The sequence below is a fragment of the Cyanistes caeruleus genome, chromosome 20, assembly GCF_971803275.1.
Source record: "Cyanistes caeruleus chromosome 20, bCyaCae1.hap1.1, whole genome shotgun sequence".
Lineage (NCBI taxonomy): Eukaryota > Metazoa > Chordata > Aves > Passeriformes > Paridae > Cyanistes > Cyanistes caeruleus.
In genome coordinates, this window is record NC_141720.1 from 10,373,631 (window position 1) to 10,392,920 (window position 19,290).

Below are 19,290 nucleotides of genomic sequence, written 5' to 3' on the forward strand. Positions count from 1 at the left end.
AAGACACTTAAAGAAAAAAAAAGAACAAATCATGAGATTGGCAAGGCTGTGATGTGGACTGTTGGAAGTGTTTAGTCACAGTGTGATTTAAGAAAAAATAGCAGTCCATTGTTTTGAAAATTCACGAGTGTAATTGCTAGTTACAGCATTTTCTTGTCTCACTGCTGGTGATCTTTTCAGTTGTCTCTGCATGTTGCAGAACAAACAAAGTCATGTATGATCTCATAATCTATAGATTTGTTGCGCTGTTTTTTATCTGCTTGGAATGTGACAGTGGGGGTAATTCTGAAAACTTTGAATGATAATAGAACAGTTTCAGGAAAGAATTCTCTGGAAATGTGTATACAAAATAATAACGAGTTGTCTTCGGAGGTAACATCAATCTTATGACAGTCTTTTGTCTAAATGCTATAGGTGGAGCCCCACTGTTTGATTCCTGATATGTAGATAATGTATTAGTTTGACAGCAATTTTTTTCTCTTCTGAAAAAGACGGAGATATTTTAAAAAATTTAGAAGAGCAACCTCAGTTTCCTATGACACTTCTTGAAATGGAGGCTTACAGGAGAACTGAAGTTAGAAATCTTCTCCATAGTGCTACACTTCTCTCTTGTATGAACTCACCTAATTGTACTTTTGCTAATGATAGGAAAGTGTATGGTATGGGCTTTTTAGACTGCAGTGCCAAAGATGTATATTTGGGGAGCAATGAAATAATGTAATTTAAACCTTTGGAAATAACTAGGGAAATGGGAAAAACTAAAGCTTTTCACAGTTTGTCGTAATGTCACCTACTACAGTAGGTGAACCTAGTGCAAACTGAGTTCTCTTGTGTGAATTTTTAAAAAAAACAAGCATAGTGAAATTGGTGATTCTGCCAATGTACTTGCCAATTAACTTCACAGTATAAGTTCCAAATCCCAAATGTTTAATTATTTTTTATATACCAAGCTCTGTGTTTAAAATAATTTTATGTAAATATGCAGATTTTATGTAAAAAATTACGAAGTTCTGTTCTTACACATGGTATCTCCAGGTAATCATGAACAGACTTCTGTGCATTATCTTTTTTAACTATGTGGATGAGTATCTAGGTAAATATCTCACCTTTTAGATAGAAAGGTTAAGAAATATGATTATTTTAACAAAAGACTGTCAGCTTGAACATGGGTTTAAAGCCTATTATGAGTATATACTATAAAGATGTATTTCCAGCCATATGTCCAGCTACAGAAGAACAACCATTCTAGGGAATGCCTCATTCTTGAGATCTGCACAATGGATAACTGAAGTTCTCTGCATTCTTTCCTCAAGCCAAGCATGAAGTAGCCTTAATGCAACTAACTGTAAGAGCACTGCAGCCAGGCTTTAGGGCCAATAGGTGCATTTCTTATTTCTAATCTAAAATTTAAATCTTTTCCAAAATTCAGTAGACAAACCTATGAAAGAGAAAGTTTGACTACCATTTGAAAAATTTGGCTGTTTTGTATAACCTACAAAAGTTGTTCCTCCTTGGGCTATGTGGAATTCTGTATTTTTCTCAGCTGAAAATTGTTTTGGTTTTTATGTAGAAATATTGAAACGCTTCACACACATGAACAGTGGTTGTGTATCAGAGTTTGTTTGAATCAGAGGCAGACTAATGTGAAGTAATCTGAACTACAAGATGAAATCTCAACATGTCAAAATAATATTTGTTACTTTATTAAGGGTTATAATATTACAGGGGTGTTCTAATATATTAAAAACCCTAGTTTCAGTTGTATACAACACATGCTACATCACACATCATACTGTGGTAAAGATGTGATGAGGTAATAAGGGAAAATATGCAAACACACACACAAATGCTCAATGTCATACAGGCTGACCAAAAACTATGTTGAACTTGTAGAGGCTTTTATGCTGCCTCTTTTATGCATTCTTTAACTTGTATTTTTTGTAGCAGTTGCTGTTTTTGTAATGGGTGTGCTAACAATCTGTTATAGAAACCTTTCTCAAAAGAATATTAGAATTCTGCCAGTCTGTATTTCATAAGTGTGACTGACTTCTAAATATAAATGAGTAAATCTATTTAGTAATTTGACAGTAATGTTATGATTGTGAAATATGTTAAAAATAACTTATTTTTGCTACTGATAAGTTCTCTATATAATTTTTAACTATAGGCTAAGGCTATTAAATAGCTTATAAATTGGTATCCATCATTTGCCTGCAAAGTTGGATAGACCCTTTAATTTATATCCAGCCATTTCTGGTTACAGAGGCTAGACAGCAGGTAATCACTGAAGTCAGGTTCAAAATAGTGTAACAGTTGAGTAGTATAACGTGTTGGCTGTAGAGCATATAATACCTGTTATAAATCTGGGTTAATTTCCATATGCAAGTAGCTACTTCATTTTGGTAAGAAAACTAATTTGTGTTTTTAATCTAAATATTTGAATTAATGGTGAACTTTAATAAAAAAGTTCAAGGGAAAAGGGAAGGGAACGCCAGATTTATCAGGACAATAATGATTTGAGTATCTGCTCTCAAAACAGAATTACATAGTGCTAACTTTATTCATGGTAGTTAACAAAGATTATGTAATCATCATACTAATGTACATATGCCAGCTATATAGTTCAAAGGATATGATTCCTGTGTCAAATGATTGATTGCTTATAATAACAACAATAATAAAACTCTTGCTGTACAGTTTGTAATATTTCCTGTATTTGAGAATATTTATACATGACATACAAAAATACTTAAATGTGGTGGCAATATTTTTATCATCCAACTTAATTTACAGGGAATAAAAACCAGGAAGTTTATCTACAGTTTTCATCTAAACTGCAAGTTCTAATAGTACTAAAAGGTGTTATGAATGTTATTGCAGTTCCTTTTCTTCAGCTCTTTTTCCTGGGATGATTCTTGAAAATATAATATACAAGCCCTCATATCTTATCAGTAAATGTACAGTATCTTACATTTCTCATTTCTGAAAAGATAATTTCAGGTAATACCATAATAGCTTTATATGATTTTTAGAACAACAAAGCAAACCAAGAGAAGAGTTATTTCAGTGAAATGTGTTAGGGTTAGGTCTTATCATCATAACAACTTTCTTTAGTGAATATGATCCTCCCCGGAATTCAGCCCAGTAAACACCATCCTGATATCGACTGCGGTAGTGTCCTCCACGATACCAGACTCCATTGAGATTTGAGTGAGCACATGCATTGTACCACCATCCTCCCTTCTGGTAATGAGCACAGTTACCTGCAAAAGAAATCTCCAGTTCAGGCTGAGAAGTAAATGAAGAATCTTAAAGCAAGCAAGCTAAGTACAAAACTAAGTCCTTTTTTTGGTTCATTGTTCTGGGCTTTTTTAGTAACTTATGTTTAACATGTAGATACCCTGTGGTACAAAGTGAATTTAGGCTTTTTCAGGAAACAGCTAAGTACTTAAGTTCTACAGATAGAATTCTTCTTGTTACTTTCTCTTTCTCTTGCTTGAAAATCAGTGTGTGTTACTATAGCAAATAAACCTTCATAGGATATTTTACAGACCCTTGTCTAGTGTAAAAACTTTTAGTTTTGGTGTTAGTATGTATAAGGGTTGACACATCAGTTTGTTCTTCATAAGATAGTAATTGACAAATACCTTTTTAAGTGAATTATTTATTTTATATATATATGTATGACCGTAAGTATTTTTCCTTTAAAAAAAGATAAAAAAGGCAGGGGCAGGAATGTAAAAGCAAAAAATGACAAGGTAGCTGAGAGGGACCTCTTACCTGTATATACATCGTGGTCTCGGTCTAGTGTGGTGAACTGTTTGCCATTGTGCCAAGTGAAAGAATCTCCTGCATTGCCGTTGTAGCGTCCCAGTCTTAGCTTGTAGTACTCGCTCTCAGGCTCCAGTCTGAAGCTGGCATACTCAGCAAATACTTTTCGACCTGACCAGTCTTCCATTGTTATGAGTAGTTTGTAGTTGCCTTGATTTGTTAACCAATAAATGTTTTCTAATCCAAGCCAATATTCTCCATCTATATTACCAAATCCTTGCTGTAAAGGAAGCAAGAGAAGCATGTTAATATCCTGCATTTGTGTCACTGGTAAATCCGAGTGTATTCTTAAGTAGAAAACTGCAGTAACTTATTTTATAGAGACTTCCTCTTCTGGAAGAGTAAACACACAAGTTTTTTTTCAAGTAGGTTCTTGGCCATCTTTTAAATTTAAATCACCCTTTAAGTTTACTTTATCAGTAGGTTTCAGAGGGTGGAAAACATTAATCAGCTCTCTTGTCCTAACCTTGTATGTCTCCCAGTTCCTGAAAAAGTTGACAGAACCATCCAGCCGTCTCTGAATGACAGTCCAGCCACCAGGGTCATGCCGTTGGTCACACCAGACCTGCATCAGCTGGTTTGTGTTTTCTGGTTTTACAAGATAAATGGAGCTTGTATCATGGCCATCTTCTAATGCTTGTAGACAGTCTCTCCAGGGCCCTGTGTCAAAACAGAAAGACTCTGCATCAAACTGCTGTTGAGCATTTCTTTAATGCAGGGCAGTATTTGAGTTGGTAGCTTTTTATACTAGATTGGTTTCACTGAATGGCATATTTGCTTTTCCTCTTACTAAAGGACGAGTATCCACCAAGTGTTTTCAAACAGATTAATTTATTGTAACTTTATTTCTGGAACATTTCACAATGAATTACTGATAAGGGTAGATTAAAAAAAAAAAAATTAAGGCAGCTGTACTGCTATTTTTACCATCAATTATATGTTTGAAGAAACTAAATATGAATGACTCCATAGATGAGTAAGAATTTCCTTTAAAAAACAAAACAGTAAGTTTAACCTTGGTTCTATCTTGGAGAAATTCACCTTTTAGATCCCCAAAAGTGTCACTGGCACAGACATTAACGGTGGAAGCAGCAGCATAAATTCAGACTGTAGGTCTTACTGCTGCCACCTTAATAAATTACAACATAACATGGAATTTAAGATTTTTTTTTTTTTACATGAAATGCTTGTGTGAGAAACTTTATATAAATGAGAAGACTCTTAATATACTTAATATACTTTGCATTCACAAAAATCGCTGTTAACCCAGTCTTGTTTTCAGAAAGAGAATGCATTTTTTTCCCTTCAGTTCAAGAGAGTCCATAAAGAGCTTATAGTTTTTGAAAGTATCTTATATTCCTGATTTTTCAAGAAATTTTCTCCAGTGGTAAGACAGAATCTGTTTTAATGAGTCTGAGAAATTCAGATATAAATGATTTAGAGTCTGTGTTGATATCTGCAGATAGACTCACTCAGCTGCTTTGATTCCTGAGTAGAAGAGTGAAGTCAACAAGAATCCTCAGGATTAGAGTCCCTGGATTGATTCTTCCTGCCCACTGAAGGAGTAAGGCTTGTCAGATCTTCTGACTAGGAGCCTTACTGAAACATATATTGCTATCAAGAGCAATTTCTGTTTTCAATTATTTCAGTCCTATGCTTTTTCATATTTCACTGTCCAACACTAGTAATGATACTCAGCAAATGAGTTAGAAATAAATTAGCTTTATAGAAACTATCTCAGTGTTTTGAAGACTAATTTTTTTTTTGTATTTTTAACTGTTTTAATTAGCAAATCAGTGTATAGAGAGGCAGTCCAAGTCTTTGTTCTGTGGCCAGTGCTGTGTTCTTGTTGCCTCAGTCATAATCAGAGACTGTACCTGGAGCTGTGCTTATAAACCCCTTCTCCATTTCTTCTCTGACTGATTTCTGGCAGTTAAGATGTAGATGCCACACTCTGTCACACAATTGCATAGCTCATTATGAGAGGTGGGAAAAAAATGTTAATGAGCACTAATAATTCAAATTGCTCTGGTTTTTTTATCATAATGTGTATGTAGTGGCACTTACCAAAAATAAAAAAATAAAGTCATTATTGAAGAACTCCTAAAATAGTCACAGATCTTTGATCTTGTCTTTGTAAAAATATATATTTAGCAGTATGCAATGTAGCATTATACTGTTCTAATCTTGAAGTTTCTTTTATGGCATGTGGTAGCAGTGCTCTAGTGCACATGATTCTTTTTTCTGAAAGTAATTTAAGATGAACTATTATACGTCAAAGTAGAAGTTGCTACTACTTTTCCATAACAAGTCTTTTTTTGTCAGATAGTAACTTTTCAAAATTTTAACTAGGGTATTTTCCCTTGAAAAAGTGACACCCTGACTTTAAGGTAGGTTATTTTGATAAAACTGTCTCTAGGGAGTTGCAGAATCAGAGAAAGGCTTGGGTTGGAAGGAATCTTAAAGTTCATCTCATTCCACCTCCTTTCCACAGGCATGGACATCTTCCAACTAGACCAGGTTGCTCCAAGCCCCATCTAGCCTGGTCTTTGACACTTCCAGGAAAGGGGCACCTACCAAAAAAGCCAACAAAAAAACCTCAACCAGAAAGCAAACAGTGTGGACAAAGTTAATAGTGAAACTGAGACTAGTAAGAGTGTAGTAAACCTGCTATTAAGAGAGAGTACTGGTCTACTGCTTTTTGAGAAAGGCTGTCAACAGATTAATAGAAGACACTATTTTTCTTGTATTTTCCTCCAGTTTTCATTGCACAGGTTGGCTGTGATCAGGTGGTTAGTACAGCCAGGAGTTTTGGCTAAGGTTGGGAACTCAACACATAGTTGGAAATTACTATGGGTGGATTTTTTCCAGTGTCAGGGCAGTTGTGGTGGCAGGGTTTGTTTGTTTGTTTTGTAGGATATTGTTTGTGGGTGTCTTTTTTTTCTAGTTCCCTCCAGACTCCTGACTAAAGCATCATTTATGGCATTAATTTTTAGGAGGGGTTTTGTTTGAGATGTGCTTTGTGAATGCACAGCATTCTGGAGGATGAGGAAAAGACATTAAATGTCTTATGACTGAAAAGAAATATGAGGAGAGGGGAAGGAGGATACCCTGGAAATAAAAGCTTAATTAGTTTAACTTCAGTGGTTGGAAATTTACTTGAACAAATAAAAAGCTGCAAATGAGAAAATTAAAGAATATTATGATCAATTTGTGCAGAAGAATATGAAATTTCTTTTTCTGGTAAGTTATGTGATCTAGGGAGAAGCAGCAGATGCAAAATCTTATCTTAGGATTGTGGACTGCCAAAGGGACCTTTGGAGATCAGTGTGAAAAACTGCTGGATAACCAGCACCTCCACAGGTGAACTACAGACTTGGGTGTTCTACAGGCTTGCAAACTGGTTCAGAATTAGCATTTTACTTTTCAAAAGCAGGAAAATGTATGAAGATAGATTAGCAAAAGTACTGTGCACCTGAAGTAACTTTTCTGTTCTGCTGTTTGATAGTGAATCTTCAGCTCCAGTTTAAGGACTTGAAAGCACAAGGAAGATGTGGATCAATTAACAAGTTTTCAAAGAGTGTAATGGAACGAAGGGGAAAGGTATTTCACTTCCAGAAAGATAAGGGAATACTGTTCCAAGCTTGAACCTACTTGGAGATTCAAGTAAAAATGCCGTTATTAGAGAGGCCATGGTGTGTTGCTCCAAAGGAGTTGTAGTAGATCTGATTTTCTTCTGAGAATTTTTCTTTATATAGTACATCAGAATCATGATATTTCTGGCAGAGGTTTGCATGCCACAATACAGGCTTTGGTGCACTATCTTTGGTAATTTGTGAAAATACTGCTTTGTAGCAAAATGTTTTAAAGACTTAAGAGACTCAGTTGCGACTTGCTCAAATTTCTTTCATTGTGAGTATTTCCACAGAGAAAAACAATATGGGGGTTGCTTGGTTTGGATTTAACATGCCACAGTTGCATTATTTGATAATCCTAAAAAGTTTGTTGATGTTCTTTGGAAGTTTGCATATAGCCATAAAATATATTTCCCCTGCATTGCTCTATTTCATTTAGCTCTGAGTTCACAGATCTGTGAGTCTCTTTTTTTGTGAAGAAGGTATGTGTTGTCCACACAGTGAAGAGGAAACCTTTCTTGTATGGAACCCATACCTCAACTGTTTTGGGTTTGGGTTTTTTTTTCAAGTGTGGGACCATGGTGAAACTGAATTCTTTACCTGGTATTTTGTTATCACATAGATCAGTTGATCTCTAATGTGATATCATCAAATCATGCTTGTAGCAGAACTCCTATGACTTTTAATAAGGGCTGGGTAAAATCCCCTTATTCTACCACTTGCTTCCATTCACACCTGTCTAGAGCACAAATGCCCTATATAAGCTACAGAGAAGATACTTACTCTTTTTTTTTAATTACACAAGCACACTATCAGATGCTGTATGTTGTAATAACTTCACGAGTTTACAGTGTCAAACTCCTTCAGATGTCATGAACTAGCTGCTCAGTCGAGCAAAAGTAAATGAAATTTAGATTACTTGATTAGTAGGATTTTTCTGAAAGTCCTTTTTCTCATACATGTAATATAAATGATGGGTTTGTCTTGGCAAAGTAACATGAGAAAATTCTGTGAGTCTAATGTGTCTTAGACATTCACAGTAATTTTTTTGCTTTCTTTCTGCGTTTCTACTACCGTATGTATGCAGAATTTGCTAGCTAAATAAATCCTGATTTCATTTCTGATATTAAAATTAAAATTCTGCCCACTGCATATTAGCATAAACTAATGTAAATGTATCAATAATTTTACTTACCAGATGGTTTATCAGTTGAAGTTGGAATACTAGTAACTGCAGGCATGGTTGGTAAGGTAGGTGGCAGAACCTTTAAGTTCTGATCACTTTGAATCTCATTAGTAGATATCTGGTTATTAATGCGATTGTAAGTAGGAGGCTGGTACACTTTCATTGGTGGTTGTGGAGTTTGTGGCGATGGCTTTATGGATGGCATCCTTTGACAATGTTCTTCCAGCTGGGCAATTACTATTGTCTGATTATTGGCAATTGACATCAAATGTTGATACTTGTGCTCTAAGTCTTTGTATTTGTTTGCAAGCTGTAACATGTCTGCAGTTTGGTTCAAAATCTTATTTTCAAGTTGAGAAAGTTCTAAGGCATTATCACGTTTTCGGATAATTTCATGTAGTAGCTGCATGTAGAGTTGTGTGACACGAGAATTCATATTTCTGCTCTCTTTTCTTAAGAGTTTAACTTCATTAACAATTCCACCATCCACCTCTACCAGTTGCTGGAGAGTTTCTATTTGTCTCTTCTGTTTAAGAAGTTCATTGTTAAGTAACTGTAATTCTTGTTTATTTACCCTGTTTTCAAGCAGAACTTCAGGCTCCTTAGAATTAACACAAATGGCACCTGTCACTCTCTGCTGAGGTACAATAAAGGTGTAAGTGCATTTGTCCTGTGTGTCACTGGAACGCTTATATCTGTTCATATAAATGAATTCTTGAGCCTTTTCCTTTTCATTGCCTTCAAATTCCTGTGTTTCACTTGTAGTAACTCCCACAACAGTTGCTAGCATTAAACAGATGAATCCTCTTGTCATCATGATACTCTTGTTCTGGATAATATTCTTCTGCAAAGAACTTCCTAAAATCTGTTTTAAAATAAATTTAACAGCAAGTAACAAGAGTGTGGATTTACAAGTGATAATCTCTTCTAAAACTTAAAAAATAGTACATAGAAACTGTGTACAAATGAGGTATTTTTGTTGTCCAGCATCAACTGTTGACTAAAGCGGACATTATGGGGAGTAGTTGTACCTTTCTATGGTAAGAGCTGTAATTACTAGCTGCAGGTTCATCTAAAGCCTGCCAAGAACCAAAGGAAAGTAAACAATAAATAACAAGGATTTGAAGAGTCCTTTCTTCCAGGCAAATACCACAAGTTTACAAGATTGGCATTTTCATTTAAATATTAATTACACTTTAAAGAAATACAACCTTTAAATGTGAACAGAATGTAAGTTAATATGTATATTAATGCTGCTAAAAGTTCTAGGAAAATCAAACCGTTAATTTTCAGTATTTTATAACTGCATATATATTGCAGGAGATACAACTTAGTGACATGTAACAATTTTACTTTATTCAGCTGTAATGAACCTCCATTGCTTAAAAAGAAAAAAGGAAAAACTTGTTTTACATTGGTCCTTAATAACTGTAAGTTAAAAACTCTACTACTCAGATATTATAGGCAGTAAAAACAGTTATTTTTCTCGACCAGTAGAATTAACAACTGAAACATTTACTATGACTCTCACTGTCTCTACAGTCAGCCTAGTCATCTCATTTCAGAGTCCCTTCTTGAAAGGAGAAAAATAGCTGCATATGTGCATTGTGGACAGTGATGATGCACGATGATGTAAATCAACTGGTACTGTCCACTGGCATACTGCAACAGTTGCCCTTTGGTGAAATGACCCTAATTTAGTTTTCCATGCAGATTCATATTCAAGGTGGACAGCTGAGGCCTTCACAGTGTCTCAAAAAATAAGTCAATACCAGAACTTTGTAGGCAACAGTAGACTTGGAAACATGGGCTTAACATTGTCACTGCTGCCAGAAATCCCCGTCACAATCCACTCTTACCAGCTACTTGAACAGCACTTTGATGTCGTGTATTTCTAAAACTTTTTTGGCTTTGATTTTTAATACTTGTGTGTGTGCAACCTAGTTTTCTTAAATAAAATGAATGAAAAATTCAGTATGGAGTTTTTTCAGTGTATAAAGACAGGTACTTTTTAACCAAGGTGGTGTTGCCATCTTTTTTTTCTTTGCTTGTAAAACATTTCTCATGGAATAATCATTCAGTATCTATCACCTTACTGTTTGGTCATCTTTAGTACAATAATTTTTTTTAAATTACATGAAATGGTGATAGTAACAGCTGTGAGAAACTGGAGTGAGTCCAGCTGAGTATACACAGCATGGATAGCTGGAGGCTGACAGACATGATGAATGAAGAGTAGCAGAAGAACAAGGTTTATGTAGCCTCCAGGAGACAAGGTAAAGAAACTACTTCAACTACTTAATGGGTGTTCATAAAGAAGATAAATTCTTTTGGAAGTGCACAGTAAAAGTATATGGTGGATACAAATTATCTCAGGAAAAAAAGTTGGTTTAATTAAATAATTAACTTCATTGTGAAGAGTGACTGAGGACTGAAGCAGTCACCCAAATAGGTGGCTGAACCTCTATTCCTGGAAATACATGAAGTTTTGATCTAGGTAAGGCTATTAGCAGTCTGATCTAATGTTGAAACTAGAGTTGCTCTACAAGACAAAGATAAGGTCCCATCCAGTCTAGACTGTTTTATGATTCTAGGCAGCTGCTGACTTTAATTTCAAGCTAATAATGGATATGCATCCTTTATTATTCATACTGAGAAGAGATAGGGTTGTCATTCGTATTTTTCTGGTTTTGTGAAATAAACCATAGATGTTTCTGTATAAGTGACCAGGTCTTAATCCTTCTTAAAATTTTTGGTACATAATTTTGCCTCAGATTCTTATTTGGAATGAACTCATTTTCATTTTGCAAGTAGAAGGGAGTTGTGCTGTACAGAACTTTTCAAAAATCTTGAAAACATGTCAGATGAAAATCTGGAATTTGACAGAATTTCTATAAGTAAAGTAATGCTATTTGGAGCCCTGGAAAATAGGGAACATAAATTCACCCCAGACAGCTTTAACTTGCATAATCGGCATTTACACAGCAGGTCACACTTGGAAAACCTGGCAGTTTTCCAGGCCTCGTGTTCCTGCACAGATGACTGGTTTTGCAAATGTCTCTTGCATATAGGTGTAAAATAGTTTTATTTCATTGTTGGAATTTTAATATCCTTTTTTCCTCCCTCTAAACCTGTACTTATTGTGACCACTGAAAAGAAACTGGTTTTTTTCCTCAGAGTTCACTTCTGTCTGTTACAGCATCTCATATCTTTGAGTATGGCTTTAGGGTAACCATACTTTTCTGAGCTGAAGAAAGAGCAACATCTAACAGATTTTTCTCCTGATTTCTTTGAAGAACTGTGTAGGAAAATAATGGGACAGAATTCATCAGCCTCGTTATAACATATCATCTTAATGATCATCTGTTCCTACTGCCTAACCATGTGCGTGACCTGTCTCTAGGAAGCCTATTCTAGGGTTTGACCAGTGGTTGCAGACAACCACCACTGAATTACATCAGCATAATTAGACCATGCTGAAGTGTTTCTCTGTCATGATCTTGCCTGCATGTCACCTTTTTTAAGATTCTTATAAGAAAAATCAGTGGAAGGAAAATTACATTGTTTGTACTGGGGCATTCTCTAACCAAAAACAAGAACCATACTGTCATCAGCTGTCCTCCTTCTTGCAGTCTGTATATGATAATTTTGTAAGCCTCTTACAGCCTGTACTTGTTTGATTTAAAAGAAGTGTTTAGAATGAGGCCTACTTGTTGCATATTGTGAAGGACTACGTGAATAAATGGCATTCCTTCCTTTCTGCAGCTGGATTAAAACGAAGTTCACAACATGGTCATTTGAACAACTCTCAATGATTAATCTTTCAGGGACAAAAAAGCTTGCTGGAATGGAGAAAGTAGGGAGGGAAGACAAGGAAACAATTTTGAGGAAGGATTTAATGCTTTTTTAGTACCTTACTCTTTGCGTAGCAGAACATCAGATTCTTACATTACATTAGGATTCCTTCCCAGGTGAGAGGAAGATTATATCTAATGTCTAGGACATTAACTTTCAGCTTTCTCCTGTGCCATGTACTTGCTGGTAGTTCTTGTACTTAACTGCTGCTGTCCCTTGCTGATTACACAGTTTCTTCCTGTTTTTCTGGCTCCTTTCTCCTTGACCTGTGCCAGTATCTCTTCTGCTGTGGACTGGGAGGAAACTATATTACTAGGGCCATATTTGTTCCTAGTGAAAAATTCCACTTGGGTAGCTGTAGACTTTTCAACCTAAAAGCAAACTTGCAGGGTTGGGGCAAATTTTCTTAATTACTGGAAATTCAACATTGTCTGTCTCTTGTCCTCATGCATACTTGACAAAACTTTAACACACAAGCATGCCAACAAAAAGCAGGTGACTGAGGCATACTTAAAAAGAAATTATTTTGATTAAACATCAAATTGAGCTTCTAATCAGATTGAAGTAATTTCAATATTTCATTTCTAGATTCTGGCTGTTCAAAATGCATACTTGTAAAAGCACTTTTCGTGGCAATTGAGTTGAGGCAAACTTGTCCTAGTGCAGAGGCACCAAACTTCAGTTCTGTCTATGCCTGCCCTACTTAGCAGTATATTTCACTTTTTATTCAGGCAAAATACATTTTTGTATTTTGCCTGAATAAATAGGCAAATTTTTTTTTTCCTATTTGTCTTTTCCAGTGTAACTGCATTTGTATGAAAATGTTTGGCAGCATTGTTGTGTGCCATATAATTATAGCAGCTTTATACTCATAGCCAGCACAAGTGCTTTAGTTAAAATTTTGGCCTGTATACCAGATGTTTGCCTATCTGTGTATATAATTGGAAGTAGGTTTGCTCATTCATTGTTTACCCAAGTAAAGATGTTTCCATGATCTGGTGACAAAAGAGGAAATAAACTTTCTGGAAGGGATGTTTCAGTCTTTGATTGCTTTTTCTGTCCGGAGAATGCAACATAAATAAAATATTTCTTTGGCTTTGCTTTAAGACATTTTTCTGTTCTGTATTCTGTCTTGTTTATGTGAAGCTTTTCATTAGTCAAAATGTATTAACTTTTGATTTTTACAAATATCTTGAAATTTATATTTCTGTATATTTCTGAAATCTGTATTTCAACAAGATTTTAGTATTTTACAATATAAAATTATACAGATATTTTGCAACCTATTGTTTAATTATTGTCATGATCCTGAAATTATAAAGGTAAAAATATTTCTACATGAAAGATATTACTATTTGGCAAATGTTCATTTCTGTTTTCAATCAGCTTGCCTTAAGAGGGATCATTAAAGGTAGCAATGTCAGCACTAAGGTCTTTCTGGGTTTCAGCTAATTACAATATACATCATATTGGATAATCCAAACTGTATAGCTATTTTAATTATTTGTTGGTTTTGATGCCATGGCTTGGAGGATCTCATTTTTACTCAAGAGACTGGTTAACTGTCTCTTTCATCTGTCTCCATCAGATGAAAAATATGACTTATAGTAACAATCACAGAATCATTAAGCTTATCTGAAAATGCTGCCAGTAGCTGTTCAATGCTATGGCTGTTTTTTGTTGAATGAAATTTGTTCATCAAAGAGACTCTTGCCTTATTACTCTGGAAAGAAATGTGTACATGAAAGCCTCTGAGTATATAGTGTCAACATTCTCCCATCTAGGTCTCAACTGGTTTTGCAATGTTGAGTCTTTCAACCATTGAGAGATGGGCATTTTGTGTCTAGGAGTTTATACTATGTCCTTTTTATACCTGTGCTTTTCAGATCCTACAAAAAGTAGAGCTAAAACAGCAGGATGACTACTGAATGGTGGCTGAGCACTGAACTTTATTATGTGTTGCTTAACATTACAAGTAAGTTTAAGGAGGAAAGGTTTTGATACTTAAGACATCACCTCTACTGTAGCATTTTGGAAAAGTACAAAAGCAAAAAAAAATATCTGTGTGAATCTTGTGTGGAAAATCTTAACTAAGACAAATGAGAAAAATAATTGCCTGGATTTCATACCAGAATAGAAGTTTTGTGTCTTAAATTGCATTATTATGGGTTATTCCTACAGGTAAGGAACATAACAGATCCAAGTAGGTAAAAGCAATAGAATTGCTTCTTGCTGCTGCTCTTGTATTTCTATGTGTAGTAAACTGCAACAAAGCCAGAGAAACAAAGGTGACATTGTGATGCATTGGTCTAGGGAAAGGCAGCTTTTGAACACATGATACATGACAGTCTCACTACTCTCGGAAACTCCTTTACAGGGAAAGCAATTTTCTGTGCTGATACTCAGATGTTATAACAAGAGCATTTATGGGGACTTGAGTAGCTATTTGGATTGAAGTATAGTTGAGTTTGCAGCAAAGATAAGAAAAAACACTACCTGTTTGGTTTGTGGAACTGATAGTGAGAACCTGGTATATAATGCAAACCGCAGCAAACTTTAACAAGTTAGAAAAGATCTTTAGTGGCTTGTATGCTGCAGCTGAGGAGCTAAGGAGACATTAGTTTACTGGGCTATGATAATTATTGTAAACAAGCTGATGTAGGGCATTTACTACGTGACTTAAGCAGAATGCTCAGAAGCTGTCAAAATAAAATAGGTTTTAAGGTTTTTTTACTCCATTTAAGTCATTGTGTCTTTGGGATAACAGCTGTTGTTTTTACAATAATTATTGTCACTCAGCCTCCTTAGAAAGACTCCCAGAGTATTACACACCTTAGAAGTTAATTTCAGGATTGTGGGGGTTATTTTTTTTTAATATTTCACTCCATTTTCTGTATAGCATTTTATTTTTGTGGTATGGGTTGGGGTTTTTGGAGGGGGGGGGGTAGGGTTTTTTTATAATAGGTGGCTTCCATTTAATTAAAGAGTGGATAGGCTGGGTCCAACACTCAACATTTATTTTTGTCTCTATAGGTTGCTATGACTGAGGAAGGGCTTACATTCTACAGGCTGGATTGTTAAGAGTTTGTGTAGGTCCAGTGTGCCAGAACTGAATGCACTGCTAATAACTCTCACATATCAAAGCCTTTTAGAATACCCAGATAAGTGAAAAATGCACATATAAAAAGGATAACACACACGCTTTTGCGTTATTCTCACACTTTTTGAAATGGTTGCTTTGACTATGAAGAAAAAAATGATACTGTACATACAGATGAGCTCATTTGGCTATGCTAAACCACTGTTACAAAATTCAGCTCTGTGGGTTAATCAGCTCTTTTGTTCTGATAATATTTAATAAAATGAGGCTAGGAGTTTTTGATGGGCTGTCTTTTCCTCCTGTCCTGGGTTGATTTTCCTCCTGCTCTAAACCATGATACCTCCATTCCTGATATGTTCTGTGCAGAGTCCTCAGGCACTGGGGCATATAAAGGAAGGCATGTTCACAAAAAGCGTAGTGTTAGTTATAACAGCATTTAATCTCTAAAAGATAAAACTGCTGTATTTTATTGTGAATTCATACATAATTTGATAACCGTGCATTCTAAAGAAGAAACATGAACAGCCAGCAACACATCTTCACTGTTTAATACTTTTGTCTTTGATATTAGAAGGTGTTTTTAGATTAGTGCAGTTTTACATTTTTATTGCATTATAAAAGCAAATGAAGCAAGGGTGTTGAAAATATAAAATCCTGCTATGAAAAGATCAGAAGGCTTGGTTTTGCATTTTTTAAAACAAATTTTAGGGTTTTGCTTCTGCAGAATCCTTTGATAGCCAGTGTTTGTGGATTTACAGTTAGCTGGCATGTTCCAGGCACCAAGCCAGTAATATGATCTGGATTTCACAACACCATTGTGATAAGACAGACAAGCATGAATTTTTTGAATCTGCTTGCTTTCCTACTCCCTGCCCCTTGTCTTAGAGCTCATGCTCTGTTTTTACTCTTTCACACATTTTCTTCCATGGAATTATGTTCATTTATCCTGTCAATTTTTACCTCTCAAAGGTAATCTTCAAGCTTAATGTGAAGTTTGCTCTTTTCTAAGTGGAGGGACTCCCACTGCTGCAGGGTTTCTTTTAGAATAAACTCACATCTTGACTTTTAGATGAAAAGTATTGCTGTGAAAAACTTAGTGATTTTGTTTTGTAAAAGGAAACAGCAATTCACAGTGAAAATACAGCACAGTAATATGTACACCACATGTATTGAAAAAAAACAAAAACAACTTAAAAGTTGGGCTTTAAGTTTTAAAGTAAATACATAGGAAAGAGCTGACACATAGGAGCATGTAGTGTTAGTTATGAAAACATGATACTAAACTGAATCGGAAAATTTAACTCCAAACTTATGGAAGAATCACTTTTGAAGTTTTGCCACTAGTTACTTGCTTACACTGTATAAAGTGCCACCTGGCATTAACCAATGAATTCCTTTAAGACACTTGGTTCGAGTACATTCTCTTGTCAGATTTTCTGCCCACTTAAAACTGAAATTTTAGTTCAAGCACCAGTTTGATTTTCTTAAAAGGTAATACTGTTTCTAATGAGGGGAATGGAAGACTAAAGCAACACTTTGGAACGAGAGTGTCTTCATGAGGTCTTGGAGAACTTTTGTTTTGAAATACTATCAGTTGCTGCAATAAAGTGCTGAAGATTATGTATCTTTTGTTGCCATGTAACTTTCTTCAAGTTTTGGCGATAGCTTCTTTAGTTACAAGAAGCACAAATTTTCTTCTTGATTAACTAGAGTTTTAGTTGTTGTGGATTGTTCTTTGTGCTTTACTAAAGTTTTGTCACAGATGTGGAATGTAATTACTGAAAAAAAGCACTGCTTTTGTTGTTGCTTCCCTTAACAGAGGCCTCACCTTATTTTCACTTAATCCAATCACTACCAGAAAGTGCTCATACTGTGTGTGCTCATACGTGTGCATGCACATTGTCCATAATAGCCTTTAAACAGATTCATATTTCAATAAATGTGACTCATTTTACCCGTGAAAAATAGTAGTTAGATCGTGAAATAGTTTGATGCTTACATGAATGTACTCCTAAATGCTAGTTTCTTTTTTAACTTAAGTTTTTTGTGAAATACTTCAAATATTTAGTTTATAGACTGTTAAAGTATCAGACAGTTTTGTATTCCCCTAATCAGACATGAGTGTAAAAACGACTGGAGGTTTCATAATTTTTAAGACAGATAGTGCTTTAGAAAATAGTAAAAATTATTGGATGGCAAGTTTAAGGAAGTGTGAAGATCGAAGTTACGTGCAAAAATAAGTAAGATTTTTTTAAAAATAAAATCGTATTACTGAAAATAATATTAAGGCTTTCACTGCCTGGCACGTAATGTCTCAGCTATCATTACAACTTTTATTTTAATGTGTGGCGGATTTTTGTTTGCGCTCGGGGGTGTTTTTGGTTTGGGTTTTTTTGAAGTTAAAAACCAGGCTTGCTGCGTTACCTTAGGGAGCAGTCCTACTTTGATAAGCTTACATTGGCGGGGTGGCTCCGTACAGAGGGAGCTGCTGGAGCCGCGCGTCCGGTCGGCAGCCCCGGCAGAGCCCGTCCTTACCTCGGCTCTCGCTCCGCTCTTCGGCCGCTCCCGTCAGCAGCTGCCGCCACGGCCCGACCGCGGTGACATCGCCTTGGCGAGCCGCAGTCCGCGTGTGCTGTGCTGGGACGAGACGGGGCGGACGTGGGAGAGAGGCGCCTTCTCTTCCTCTTCTGCGCTTTTCTTGCTCGGGACCTTTCTGGGCTCGTCAGCCCTTGCCGCGTCCGAAGCGGTACCTTCCCTCGGCGCTCCCGGCAGTCCCTTCAGGCGGCCCGGAGCAGCCTCATTTGAACCCCTGCTCTTTGTGGCAGGCTTATCCTGGCCGGGAAAGGGGGAGAGAAGGCGAAGCAGCGGCGAGCTGCGGGCGCTGGTTGGACGGGCGGGTTGCCTCCGCCCCCGGGCCGCCGCAGCACTGGGGCTGCCGGGAGGAGCTTGGTGCTTCGGCCACCCCGGCTGAGTCCTCCCCGCCCGGGGTGCGGTACACGGCCTCGGAGGCAGCCGAGTTTCAGCCGCGAGAAAACGCTAATGCTGCGGTTAGGGGGGAGCTGGGGAGACCGCGAGGAACGCGGTTCCGCTTTGTTACACCTAGCGGCAGTGAGGGTGTGTAACCGCGGGACTCGGCCCCAAAATGTCGGGGGGCGGGGATGAGGGGGCACTTCCTGCCTTAGGATCTCGTCAGAGCGCGCTCAGGGATGTAGAGATGGATGTTCATCCCCGGCACTTGGGCCAGCGTAGCCAGCAGACTCAGTGTATCGCTGAGGGGCTCCTTTCTTAGTACTTCCTCGGTCACCTTTGTCAGACAACAACTGGAAAGCAGAAATAACGGATAATAAAATTGTTCAAATTCAAGCAAGCTCTTGAAACATTCTAATGCAGATTGAGAATTCATCGTTTCGTTGAACCTCAGTGCATTTTTAATGATTCTTCATACTTGTCCTGGTAATCTAAAGCCTGTTTTTCATTTGAGTGCTGGGAATTCGTGCACTTTTCCTAGAATCTCTCTAAAAATTTGCTGTTATGGAACTCTCTGTGTGTAGAATGTTTTTTGTTACTAGATATTAGCTCCAGGTTTAAAAAAGGTTTGTCAAATGAATGGATGTAGAATCTGCCTTTCTAACTTGTTGGGAATACTGCAAAGAAATTAGCAAAATTGGAGGTGAAACTTTGCA

General features: G+C 36.6%; 2 protein-coding genes across 9 annotated transcripts in view; one reads left to right on the forward strand and one right to left on the reverse strand.

Moving 5' to 3' along the window:
- RALGPS1 (Ral GEF with PH domain and SH3 binding motif 1) overlaps positions 1-19,290 on the forward strand; it is an 80,544-nt gene that overhangs the window by 20,471 nt on the left and 40,783 nt on the right. The gene's annotated exons all lie outside the window — the stretch shown is intronic.
- On the reverse strand, positions 1,682-18,787 carry ANGPTL2 (angiopoietin like 2). The gene is made up of 5 exons (XM_023938417.2): positions 18,143-18,787; positions 8,662-9,517; positions 4,298-4,491; positions 3,781-4,051; positions 1,682-3,263 (listed from the first exon to the last, which is right to left on the reverse strand). The coding sequence occupies exons 2-5, from the start codon at positions 9,467-9,469 to the stop codon at positions 3,064-3,066; spliced, it is 1,473 nt and encodes a 490-aa protein (XP_023794185.1). The 5' UTR covers positions 9,470-9,517; positions 18,143-18,787; the 3' UTR covers positions 1,682-3,063.